The 13,298-nt window shown below is 40.7% G+C and overlaps 1 protein-coding gene across 1 annotated transcript in view; it reads left to right on the forward strand.

Annotated features, from left to right (window-relative positions):
- The first annotated feature begins 1,364 nt into the window (after window positions 1–1,364).
- LOC124046213 (MAM domain-containing glycosylphosphatidylinositol anchor protein 2-like) overlaps window positions 1,365–13,298 on the forward strand; it is a 200,197-nt gene continuing 188,263 nt past the window's right edge. The window contains exon 1 of the mRNA XM_046366339.1: window positions 1,365–2,199. Within this exon, the coding sequence (XP_046222295.1) occupies window positions 2,127–2,199 (73 nt within the window). The 5' untranslated portion in view covers window positions 1,365–2,126. The remainder of the gene's footprint in view (window positions 2,200–13,298) is intronic.

Below are 13,298 nucleotides of genomic sequence, written 5' to 3' on the forward strand. Positions count from 1 at the left end.
TCCATGGTTCATGAGCTAAAAGATCCCAGAAATGTTCCATACGCAGCACAAAAAGCTTATTTATCTCAAATTTTGTGCACAAATTTGTTTTACATCCCTGCTATTGAGCATTTATCCTTTGCCAAGATAATCCATCCACCTGACAGGTGTGGCATATCAAGAAACTAATTAAACAGCATGATCATTACACAGATGCACCTTGTGCTGGGGACAATAAAATGCCACTCTAAAATGTGCATATTTTGCCACACAACACAATGCCACAGATGTCTCAAGTTTTGAGGAAACATGCAATTGTCATGCTGACTGCAGGAATGTCCACCAGAGCTGTTGCCAGAGAATTTAATGTTAATTTCTCTACCATAAGCGAGGACATGCATGGAGTCATGTGGGTGAGTGGTTCGCTGATGTCAATATTGTGAACAGAGAGCCCCATGGTGGTGGTAGGGTTATGATATGGGCAGGCATGAGCTATGGACAATGAATATAATAGCATTTTATCCATGGCAATTTGAACGCACAGAGATACTATGATATAATCCTGAGGTCCATTGTTGTAACATTCATCCGCTGCAATCACCTCATGTTTCAGCTTGATAATGCACAGCCCCATGTCGCAAGGATCTGTATACAATTCCTGGAAGCTGAAAATGTCCAAGTTCTTCCATGGCCTGCCTACTCACCAGACATGTCACAAATTGAGCCTGTTTGGATGCTCTGGAACTATGTGTAGCCTATGACAGTATGTTCCAGTTCCCGCCAATGTCCAGCAACTTCACACAGCCGTTGAAGAGGAGTGGGCCAATATTCCACAGACCACAATCAACAGCCTGATCAACTATGTGGAGATGTGTCACGCTGCATAAGGCAAATGGTGGTCACGCCAGATACTGACTGTTTTTCTGATCCATACTATTCCCAGTCATGTGTTGGCTGAGTTACAGTTCATACAAGGAAATCAGTCAATTTAAATAAAACCATTAGGCCCTTATCTATATAAGGGCTTAATGGTTTTATTTAAATTGACTGATTTCCTTGTATGAACTGTAACTCAGTCAAATCTTTGAAAGGCAAAATCACATGCAAAATTTAACTTAATCTGCCACACAGGCAAATGCTTTGAACTCTTACCAAAGCCTCAGGATTTTAGTCTATGCGTCATACTTTTAAAATATTGTTTTGCCCGGAACGTGCCTCCTAAATGCATGCTTTCATAAAACACTTGCTCATAGTCATAGCACCATGGTTCATTTTTCAGTGTGCAAGTGCCTCCCATACAAATTAGATCTGAGGAGTCACGCACTTGACGTAGGCAGGAAGCGAAGGCTCGGCGTGTCACTGCTGCACGTAGTGCGCAGCGTGACTGACCAAGTCCTCTTCAAATAATCATGTACAAGACATTTTGAGATAAAAACGGGCACGTAACGAGGACTCACTTTTATTTCGATCGACACAAACTGGAGTTTTTAGATAACCTACAAGCGCAAAATGCACTTCTAAAACAGGGAATTCTCATGTTCACCGTATTTGGCCACAGTGGTAGCATGAACGCATCACATCCAGAGGCTCAGCCTCATCTCGGAACACCTTTTGCCTCGCTGTCCTCGAAAGGCTGTGGCAAGCCTTTGAGAGGGGAGGGAAAGCTGCAAGTGTATATCAGAATGTGTTTCATCCCTGTTTAGCAATGGAAGTTGCTGGAATTGGTGAAGGGGCAGTGGATACGCGTGGATATCACTGGACACCGAATAAGCTTGTTCTCGAAAGAATTCTTGACGTTGCATCCTCGGTTACTTTTACAATGTCAAAATCAAGGAGATCCTCTTGAGGCTTAAAGTATGCGCGGACATTGGCACATCAGTCAAAATCGCCTATCAATGCACAATTTTACCCGTTTGTATCCAGCATTGTGAATCATTTAACTTAATAGACCTGCCTTCCTCAATGAAATATGGGCAGAACCAAATGTATTTCATAGCGCATCAAATGAAAAGTCGTTATACGATGTCTCAACCAGATTTAAGCTGGATCCAGGTGCGGAACGGCGGGAACTGAGTTCTGACCATCTGCATCTCGCCTTGGGAAGACGCTGTCACCATCGAAGTGGATATGTTGACATTAACGTGAAGATGGGTTTAGTTTTCGGTCTCTTGTGGCTGTTCAACATATTTTTGGAGTGCATTCATTGCCAAGGAGTGTATGGTAAGCCAATGCATTTTTAAATACCCAACAGCTATGATTAATACCAACTTGACCTTGTGAAAATTGAGTCGAATGCAACATATGTTGTACAGTGTATCTCTGTTTCTGTAGGCTATAATAGCCTATGACTCGCCCACAATGTAGTAGATTACAACAGGTATGTCATCATTACATTTAAAGACGGTGGCTCGCTCAAACCACAGGTGCTCTCAAGCCATTAGGATATTTGAACCAATGTAGGATTGACACTGTTTCCGAGCGTCTAAAAAGATACATCTCATCGTCAGTGGTGGTGTTTATATTCCGCCACCGCGTTTGTGCGTGCGTTAAAGCGACTGGTTTAGCACCAACCCACGACGGATTGTAGAGCCTCAACCCACGGCAGCACAAACCTGGCAAAGGCACCAACCTCTAATCTGATGTATAGAGCTGGTGGAATTTGATGGAATCCTGTCCTTAGACCTATATATCTAAATGTTGGATTCAATCACATCTGAACGGTTAGAGAAAATGATAGCTTATATTGTATGTTGAAGGTTGAAATATGAGAATAATGTTATATGACCAATAATGTCATTGTGGGCCTTTTAAAACCAACACCTAGAAATGGTCTTGAAATAGGGTTTCATTGCCCCATTTCCTTATCGATTAATAATCATTAGCTCAATGTCATTCCCAGAGACTAATACTTTTACAAAATCAGATTACTAGCATTGAGAATTTGGCACACAGAATCTCGTCATGCCATGACTGCAACTGGGGGGAGGGCTATTCCTCATTTGGTGTCATATTTGATCCACTGTTCAACTTAATGCATGATCAAATCAAAGTATTTGTCACATGCTTTGTAAATAACAGGTTTAGACTAACAGTGAAATGCTTACTGACAGGCCCTTCCCACCAACAATGCAGAGAGAAACAAAATACAGAAATAATAGAAAAGTAATAATACATACACAATGAGTAACAATAACTTTGCTATACACATAGGTACCGAGTGGATGTGCAGGGGTATGAGGTAATTCTTGTAGATACTGTATGTACATGTCATTTGGAATAAAGTGACTAGGCAACATGATACATAATAAACAGTAACAGCAGGTAAAAAGGGGCAATAGACTGGGTAGCTATTTGGTTATTTAACTAACTATTTAGCAGTCTATGGCTTGGGGGTAGAAGCTGTTCAGGGTCCTGTTGGTTCCAGACTTTGTGCATCGGTACCACTTGATTTAAATACTATGGTGGCCAATAGCCAGCTGCCGGTTTTGGGCATGAATCAGTGGCACTGCCTGTGGTTATGGGGTGAGCCGAGTGCATGATCACCTTTGCCATAAAGGTTCAGACCTCTTGTCATTGACTGTAGTCCACTCACATACAGAGTATACATTAGGACAATCCAACTGCTACCGCCAATGTAGCAATTGATGGAGAACAGCTCGACCATGGCTTGAATAAGCTATGAATAAGCTATTCTGTGGGCACTACCAACAAGTTACAAACTTTTGGCAGAGGCTGTAGTATACATTGCTCACTCACAGGGAGGCCACAGTATTGTTTTGCTATATGTTACACGTGACCCAACCTTTATCAGTGGTTTCCTACTGGAATGTGGCTGACATATTATTTTTATTCTGTTTTTTTTTCAGATACAAATAACTTTGGGGTACAAAAACCAAATGTGCATTTATTCCTGTCTTCCTATTCCTCTCCTCTCAGCAGTCCCTACCCTTGTTGTAATGGGACTTTCTAGGCCTAGGGTAGGGTCTAAAAATGGGCAACAAACATGGTTTCTAACCATGTAGGAGTCCATTAATCAAGTATTTGAATGCACTGACTTGTTACATGTACACAGTAATGCATTGTGTTCATCTACAAAATAAAAACATTTAATTGAACTTAGTTTGTACAATTTCCAAATTTATATATATAAATATTTATTATGTAAAAATGTAAAAACATTAACAACCAAAACTATCTGACAGGGTAGAACAAATATAGTGAGAAAATACTAAACATGCAAAACAGATTCAATAAAAAAATACTAAGATATTAATAAAAAAATAAAAAACAGGAAATTGGTCCATGATTTACCTTCGACAGATTTTGTGAATATACAATGTAACGTTGGACTAGTAACCGGAAGGTTGCAAGTTCAAACCCCCAATCTGACAAGGTACAAATCTGTCATTCTGCCCCTGAACAGGCAGTTAACCCACTGTTCCTAGGCTGTCATTGAAAATAAGAATTTGTTCTTAACTGACTTGCCTAGTTAAATAAAGGTTAAATAAAATAAAAAATAAAAACGTGCCAGATTTACATAGGTTATATGTTCATACCTTGTTAGGAAATCATACATTCTTTAAATCTGTGTAGCATTGAGACTTTTTTGTAGAAAACTAAGATTGTGATTTTTACAGTATCTTGTAGTGTTCAGTAATTTACTGCTGTCACAGTAGCCATACATAATTTACATTTGTTCCTGAGAATGATTTAATTTCACCTCACTTTAAATGCAGTATGTCAAATCTCTGCAGCATTAAAATATAGTTGTATAGCTTTCCTTTTCTTTCAATGCTTTTGAAGTCTACAAAACCTTGAACATGCCTGCTCAGTGAGTCTTCTTCATGGCCTAGACCCGAATTTGACTTCTAAGCTATTCAAATTAACGTTGATTGCAAAAGATTATGATCTTTTTTTGCATTTAAGTTCTTATTTCTTCCCCCACAGACGCCTTCACCAGTTATCTTGCATCCAGGCCCCCTCATTCTCTAGCAGTGGGACTGGGAACCATATTCAAATGAGTCCTCTCTCACCCACCTGCTTCTATCTATCCTACAAATTCTCAGAGGGGTAGACTTGATCCATCGGTCATATACTGTGTAGCCTTAGGTCTAGGCTCCCCTCACTTAGGAGTATGGTTACGTGAGACTATAGACACTATGTGACTGAATAAAATTGAATTGAAAAACGAGTTGACTTCTCTACACACATCTTGAATCCTTTTCACGGTATGATGACGTCACCTCTGCCTCATAGAATCGACACAACTTGCAATTCGTATCCACGGGCTGCCGAGATACCCGATTTCCCCAGTCACATTCACATAGTTAATTGCCCAGAGAACATGCTGCAACAAATAGAAGTATACGCTCCTCCCTATATGGAGCGTTCGGCTCAGTTCAAGTACAAATAAAGTATTTCTCGAAGGCATCCGATCAGTCTGCAGTCTTTCAGTGGGTGGTGTGTACATTGACCCCTGAGACGGAGTGCTTCAAGTAATTATCCCGTGCTTATACACTACTGTATGCCTCCTTTGTGCTGTAGTATGGTACTGTAGGTTAAATGATCTGCAAACTGGGGAATCAAAATGGCCCGTTGATAATTTCCATTATTCTTTTAGCTGTGATGAGGCGGTAATGTACTTTAGCTACTGTATGTACAGCAGAAACTATAGTTCTCTCAGGACAAACATTCCATTCGCTAGCCTCTGCAAACAAAAATAGTCATCATTCACGTGAAAACTGTTTTTTAAAGTGGCTTCTCCCCAGCCATTATGCATCTATTCTTTTAACAATTTATTTGACCTTTTAATTAACCAGGCAAGTCAGTTAAGAAAAAAATCTTATTTTCAATGACGGCCTAGGAACAGTGGGTTCTGTTCAGGGGCGGAACGACAGATTTGTACCTTGTCAGCCCAGGGGTTTGAACTTGCAACCTTCCGGTTACTAGTCCACCGCTCTAACCACTAGGCTACCCTGCCGTATTAAGACACTTGTCACATCTCCAGCATGCATTGCTCAGCATTACAGAGACTGACGTGATTAAAATCGCTGGTGATGCTGGGTCAGTGGAAAAAAAACAATGCATATGCTGTACTAGAGGGTAAATCCCATTGCTCTGGGATCAGTTCAGAGGAGATTACTATTTGACGTCAGAAGTAGGTCTGTGACGGTCATGGAATTTTATATGATGGTAATTAGCCAGCCAAATGACTGCAGTTTCCCAAATAACTGTTCAAATAGTATGTTTTTTTGTTGCTAAGTGTACAAAACATTATGAACATCTTTCTACTATTGAGTGCATGGACTACAAGGTGTCAAAAGCCTTCCACAGGGATGCCAGCAGCCCATGTTGACTCTAACGCTTTGGGTGGTGGACCATTCTTGATACACACGGGTAACTGTTGAGCGTGAAAAACCTAGCAGCGCTGCTGCTCTTGACACACTCAAATCGGTGCGCCTGGCACCTACTACCAAACCCTGTTCAAAGGCACTTTAAATATTTTGTCTTGCATATTCACCCTCTGAATGGCACACACACAATCCATGTCTCAAGGTTTGAAAATCCTTCTTTAACCTGTCTCCTGCCCTTAATCTACACTGATTTGAAGTGGATTTAACAGGTGACATCAATAAGGGATCATTGCTTTCACCTGGATTTACCTAGTCAGTCTGTGTCATGGAAAGAGCAGGTGTTCCTAATGTTTTGTGCAGTGTTACAGTACCAATAAAAAAATTGACACCTCATTCAAGGGCTTTTCTTTATTTTTACTATTTTCTACATTGTAGAATAATAGTGAAGACAAACTATGAAATAACACATGTGGAATCATATAGTAACCAAAAAGTGTAAAACAGATTGAAATATATTTTAGATTCTACAAAGCCACCCATTGCCTTGACAGCTTTGCACACTCTTGGCATTCTCTCAACCAGCTTCAATGAGGAATGCTTTTCCAACAGCCTTGAAGGAGTTCCAACATGCTGAGCTCAAATAGCTCTTACACAGCCTGGAGGTGTGTTTTGGGTCATTGTCCTGTTGAAAAACAAATGAGAGTCCCGCTAAGCATAAACCAGATGGGATGGTGTATCGCTGCAGAATGCTGTGGTAGGCATGCTGGTTAAATGTGCCTTGAATTTTAAATAAATCTCCAGTGTCACCAGCAAAGCACCCCACATCATCCACCGGTCTAATGTCCATTGCATGTGTTTCTTGGTTCAAGCAAGTCTCTTCTTATTATTGGTGTCCCTTAGTAGTGGTTTCTTTGCAGTAATTTGACCATGAAGGCCTGATTCTCCTCTGAACAGTTGATGGTGTGTCTGTTACTTGAACTCTGAAGCATTTATTTGGGCTGCAATTTCTGGTAACTCTAATGAACTTATCCTCTGCAGCAGAGGTAACTGGGTCTTCCTTTCCTGTGGCAGTCCTTATGAGAGCCAGTTTCATCATAGTGCTTGGTTTTTGCAACTGCACTTGAAGAAACTTTCAAATTTTCACAAACCCACCGTCGCTGGATCAGACAGGACTGGCAAAAAGTTATCTTCACTGACGAGTCGCAGTTTTGTCTGGTCGGATTTGCGTTCATCGTCAAAGAAATTAGCGTTACACCTGTACTCGGGAGTGGGAACGGATTGGAGGTGGAGGGTCCGTCATGGTCTGGGTCGGTGTGTCACAGCATCATCGGACTGAGCTTGTTGTCATTGCAGGCAATCTCAACGCTGTGCGTTACAGGGAAGACATACTCCTCCCTCATGTGGTCCCTTCCGGCAGGCTCATCCTGACATGACACTCCAGCATGACAATGCCACCAGCCATACTGCTTGTTCTGTGCGTGATTTCCTGCAAGACATGAATGTCTGTGATCTGCAATGGCCAGCAAAGAGCCCGGATCTCAATTCCATTCCTGTTGGGTGAGGGCTATGGCCATTCCCCCCAGAAATGTCCGGGAACTTGCAGGTGCCTTGATGGAAGAGTGGGCTAACATCTCACAGCAAGAACTGGCAAATCTGGTGCCGTCCATGAGGAGGAGATGCACTGCAGTACTTAATGCAGCTGGTGGCCACACCAGATACTGACTGTTACTTTTGATTTTGACCCCCCCTTTGTTCAGGGACACATTATTTAATTTCTGTTCGTCACGTTTGTGGAACTTCAGTTCAGTTTCTCTGTTGTTGAATCTTATGTTCATGCAAATATTTACACATGTTAAGGTTGCTGAAAATAAATGCAGTTGACAGTGCGATTCCGTTCATTCTTTTGAGTTTACATGATTCCATATGTGTTATTTCATAGTTTTGATGTCTTCACTATTATTCTGCAATGTAAAATAAAGAAAAACTCTGGAATGAGTAGGTGTGTCAACTTTTGACTGTTAATGTGTATATATATATATTTATATTTATATATGTATATATTTTTATTCTACACACATTTCTCCTTTCCTGTGCTCCTGACTGCACGTGCTGCCTTAGAAATAGAATGAATAGAATGACGTCCCCATTCAAATCAATGATAGCATTGATAGCATCCATTTACTGGATTGTTACACAATTTATAAACTGCGTCGACGCACTCTCCACAGAGAGAAAGAGGCGAAGCGAGAGGTTACACTCCAATCACACCAACATCTGTCCAAAATAAGCCCATTGGGTATGGGACAACGACTCTCGTTGTTAGGGTGTAGACCTGAGCATCTCGTCATTACATACAGATCTCTGCTCTCCATAATGCCAGCTAGCCATACAATCAGCCTTCCCTCCTGCTCTCAGTTGTCGGCATGGCCCTGAAGTCGGCCTCTAATACCGCTAAACTGAATTAGCCTTTTAATAGGGATTATAATGATTTTAGTAGCCTATTTTAAATTGTTGGTGTTGTGCTAGGGAACAAATTCCCAATTGAAGCCCATGCACTTCTGAGACCATTGGTTCCATTGAACCTGCCAAGCTCAATCAAGCACAGCTGCATTACGTCACTTTTTGGGTGACCTGACAAATTTCACATAGAAATGTGAGTTACAGTGGGGCAAAAAAGTATTTATTCAACCATCAATTGTGCAAGTTCTCCCACTTAAAAAGATGAGAGAGGCCTGTAATTTTCATCATAGGTACACTTCAACTATGACAGACAAAGTGAGGGATTTTAAAAAAAAAATCACATTGTAGGATTTGTAATGAATTTATTTGAAAATTATGGTGGAAAATAGGTATTTGGTCACCTACAAATAAGCAAGATTTCTGGCTCTCACAGACCTGTAACTTCTTCTTTAAGAGGCACCTCTGTCCTCCACTCGTTACCTGTATTAATGGCACCTGTTTGAACTTATCAGTATGAAAGACACCTGTCCACAACCTCAGTCACACTACAAACTCTACAATGGCCAAGACCAAAGAGCTGTCAAAGGACACCAGAAACAAAATTGTGGACCTGCACCAGGCTGGGAAGACTGAATCTGCAATAGGTAAGCAGCTTGGTTTGAAGAAATCAACTGTGGGAGCAATTATTAGGAATTGGAAGACATACAAGACCACTGATAATCTCCCTCGATCTGGGGCTCCACGCAAGATCTCCTCCGTGGGGTCAAAATGATCACAAGAACGGTGAGCAAAAATCCCAGAACCACACGGGAGGACCTAGTGAATGACCTGCAGAGAGATGGGACCAAAGTAACAAAGCCTACCATCAGTAACACACTACGCCGCCAGGGACTCAAATCCTGCAGTGCCAGACGTGTCCCCCTGCTTAAGCCAGTAGATATCCAGGCCCGTCTGAAGTATGCTAGAGAGCATTTGGATGATCCAGAATAAGATTGGGAGAATGTCACATGGTCAGATGAAACCAAAATATAACTTTTTGGTAAAAACTCACCGTGTTTGGAGGACAAAGAATGCTGAGTTGCATCCAAAGAACACCACACCTACTGTGAAGCATGGGGGTGGAAACATCATGCTCTGGGGCTGTTTTTCTGCAAAGGGACCAGGACGACTGATCCGTGTAAAGGAAAGAATGAATGGGGCCATGTATCGTGAGATTTTGAGTGAACCTCCTTCCATCAGCAAGGGCATTGAAGACGAAACGTGGCTGGGTCTTTCAGCATGACAATGATCCCAAACACACTACCCGGGAAACGAAGGAGTGGCTTCGTAAGAAGCATTTCAAGGTCCAGATCTCAACCCCATAGAAAATCTTTGGAGGGAGTTGAAAGTCCATGTTGCCCAGTAACAGCCCCAAAACATCACTGCACTAGAGGAGATCTGCATGGAGGAATGGGCCAAAATACCAGCAACAGTGTTTGGGAAGAGTTACAGAAAACGTTTGACCTCTGTCATTGCCAACAAAGGGTATATAACAAAGTATTGAGAAACATTTGTTATTGACCAAATACTTAGTTTCCACCATAATTAGCAAATAAATTTAAAAAAAATCCTACAATATGATTTTCTGGATACTTTTTTCTCATTTTGTCTGTCATAGTTGAAGTGTACCTATGATGAAAATTACAGGCCTCTCTCATATTTTTAAGTGGGAGAACTTGCACAATTGGTGGCTGACTAAATACTTTTTTGCCCCACTGTATATATCATTCTTGTTGAAAGCAAGTCTAAGAAACAGTAGATCGCTTCTATGTGTGCTATTTATGTGCTTCCCATTCTTAAGTTTCGTTTTGCATCTTTTACTTTAAATTTTGTACATACAATATTTTTGGTTATTGAAATTTCACAGCGGTTTATATTGTACAATGATTCTCTACACCTGTATTGTCACAAACTGAAATTAGGCAAACTATTCTAATTTTAGCAACCAGGAAATGGCAGTGTGATTTCTTCATATTGCACCTTTTTTAAATAGTAATTCTCAAGGCCAATTTCAGCCTTTGCCCAACCCCTTAAAATGTAAAAAAAGAAAAATTCATTCAGGTGAGAAGTTGTGGGTGGGGGGGATATTAATTTGGCGGGTGGGTAATTGTAGTTTCACTGTAACTAAAACATATGTTTTTTTTATGTTCCTTTTTTGTTTTTCATTAAAGTTACTAAAGAAAACAAGGCAACAGTGAACATGTCGACCCCACGAATGATGCAGCACCCCCCTTTGGCCAATCAGTGTTATTTTGTAAATGCTGGATCTTTAGGGCAAGACACATTATTCACCCATGTTTCGTGAAAATTGGCCAGTGGTGTCCGCGATATTGTGTGTGACATACAGTTGAAGTCGGAAGTTTACATACACCTTAGCCAAATACATTTAAACTCAGTTTTTCACAATTGCTGACATTAAATCCTTGTAAAAATTCCCTGTCTTAGGTCATTTATGATCACCACTTTATTTTAAGAATGTGAAATGTCAGAATAATAGTAGAGTGATTTATTTCAGCTTTTATTTCTTTCATCACATTCCCAGGGGGTCAGAAGTTTACAATACACTCAATTAGCATTTGGTAGTATTGTCTTTTTTAAATTGTTAACTTGGGTCAAACGTTTCAGGTAGCCTCCCACAAGCTTCTCACAATAAATTGGGTGAATTTTGGCCCATTCCTCCTGACAGAGCTGGTGTAACTTTTATTTATTTATTTATTTTAGATTTCACCTTTATTCAACCAGGTTGGCAAGTTGAGAACAAGTTCTCATTTACAATTGCAACCTGGCCAAGATACCTGAGTCAGGCTTGCTCGCACAAGCTTTTTCAGTTCTGCCCACACATTTTCTATAGGATTGAGGTCAGTGAGTTTTGATGGCCACTCCAATACCTTGACTTTGTTGTCCTTAAGCCATTTTGCCACAACTTTGGAAGTATGCTTTGGATCATTGTCCATTTGGAAGACCCATTTGCTACCAAGCTTTAACTTCCTGACTGATGTCTTGAGATGTTGCTTCAATATATTCATACAAATTTCATCCCTCATGAAGCCATCTATTTTGTGAAGTGCACCAGTCCCTCCTGCAGCAAAGCACACCCACAACATGATGCTGCCACCCCCGTGCTTCACGGTTGGGATGGTGTTCTTCGGCTTGCAAGCCTCCTCCTTTTTCCTCCTAACATAACAATGATCATTTTAGCCAAACAGTTCTATTTTTGTTTCATCAGACCTTTCTACAAAAAGTATGATCTTTGTCCCAATGTGCAGTTCAAACTGTAGTCTGGCTTTTTAAGGGGGGTTTTGGAGCAGTGGCTTCTTCTTTGCTGAGGCACCTTTCAGGTTATGTCGATACATAACTCGTTTTACTGTGGAAATAGATACTTTTGTATCTGTTTCCTTCAGCATCTTCACAATGTCCTTTGCTGTTGTTCTGGGATTGATTTGCACTTTTCGCACCAAAGTACGTTCATCTCTAGGAGACCGAACGTGTCTCCTTCCTGAGTGGATTGACGGCTGCGTGGTCCCATGGTGTTTATACTTGCGTACTATTGTTTGTATAGATGAACGTGGTACCTTCAGGTGTTTAGAAATTGGCTGATTTATTTTGCTTTTCCCATGATATCAAGAAAAGAGGCGCTGAGTTTGAAGGTAGGCCTTGAAATACTTCCACAGGTACACAAAATGACTTGTGTCATGCACAAAGTGGTTATCCTAACAGACTTACCAAAACGATAGTTTGTTAACAAGAAATTTGTGGCGTGGTTGAAAAACAAGTTTTACTGACTCCAACCTAAGTGTATGTAAACTTCCGACTTCAACTGTATGTACTAATGTACAGCCGGAGAAAGATCCATAGTAGCGTTGTGGGGCAATGTAGCGATATAATATGGTACCCCCCCCCCATATCGCAATTGGGATTTAAACAATTGCATGTCATAAATAGCTGAATTATTGTATCCAGAGGGTGAACAGTATGTAATCTATCTGGACAATGGATGTAGCCAGAGCCATACAGTGGAAGAACAAGTATTTGATACACTGCCGATTTTGCTGGTTTTCCTACTTACAAAGCATGTAGAGGTCTGTAATTTTTATCATAGGTACACTTCAACTGTGAGAGACGGAATCTAAAACAAAAATCCAGAAAATCACATTGTATGATTTTTAAGTTATTCATTTGCATTATATTGCATGACATAAGTATTTGATCACCTACCAACCAGTAAGAATTCCGGCTCTCACAGACCTGTTAGTTTTTCTTTAAGAAGCCCTCCTGTTCTCCACAAATTACCTGTATTAACTGCACCTGTTTGAACTCTTTACCTGTATAAAAGACACCTGTTTGAACTCTTTACCTGTATAAAAGACACCTGTCCACACACTCAATCAAACTTAACTCCAACCTCTGCACAATGGCCAAGACCAGAGAGCTGTGTAAGGACATCAGGGATAGAATTGTAGACCTGCA

Source organism: Oncorhynchus gorbuscha, linkage group LG10 (assembly GCF_021184085.1).
Source record: "Oncorhynchus gorbuscha isolate QuinsamMale2020 ecotype Even-year linkage group LG10, OgorEven_v1.0, whole genome shotgun sequence".
NCBI classification, from domain to species: Eukaryota; Metazoa; Chordata; class Actinopteri; order Salmoniformes; family Salmonidae; genus Oncorhynchus; species Oncorhynchus gorbuscha.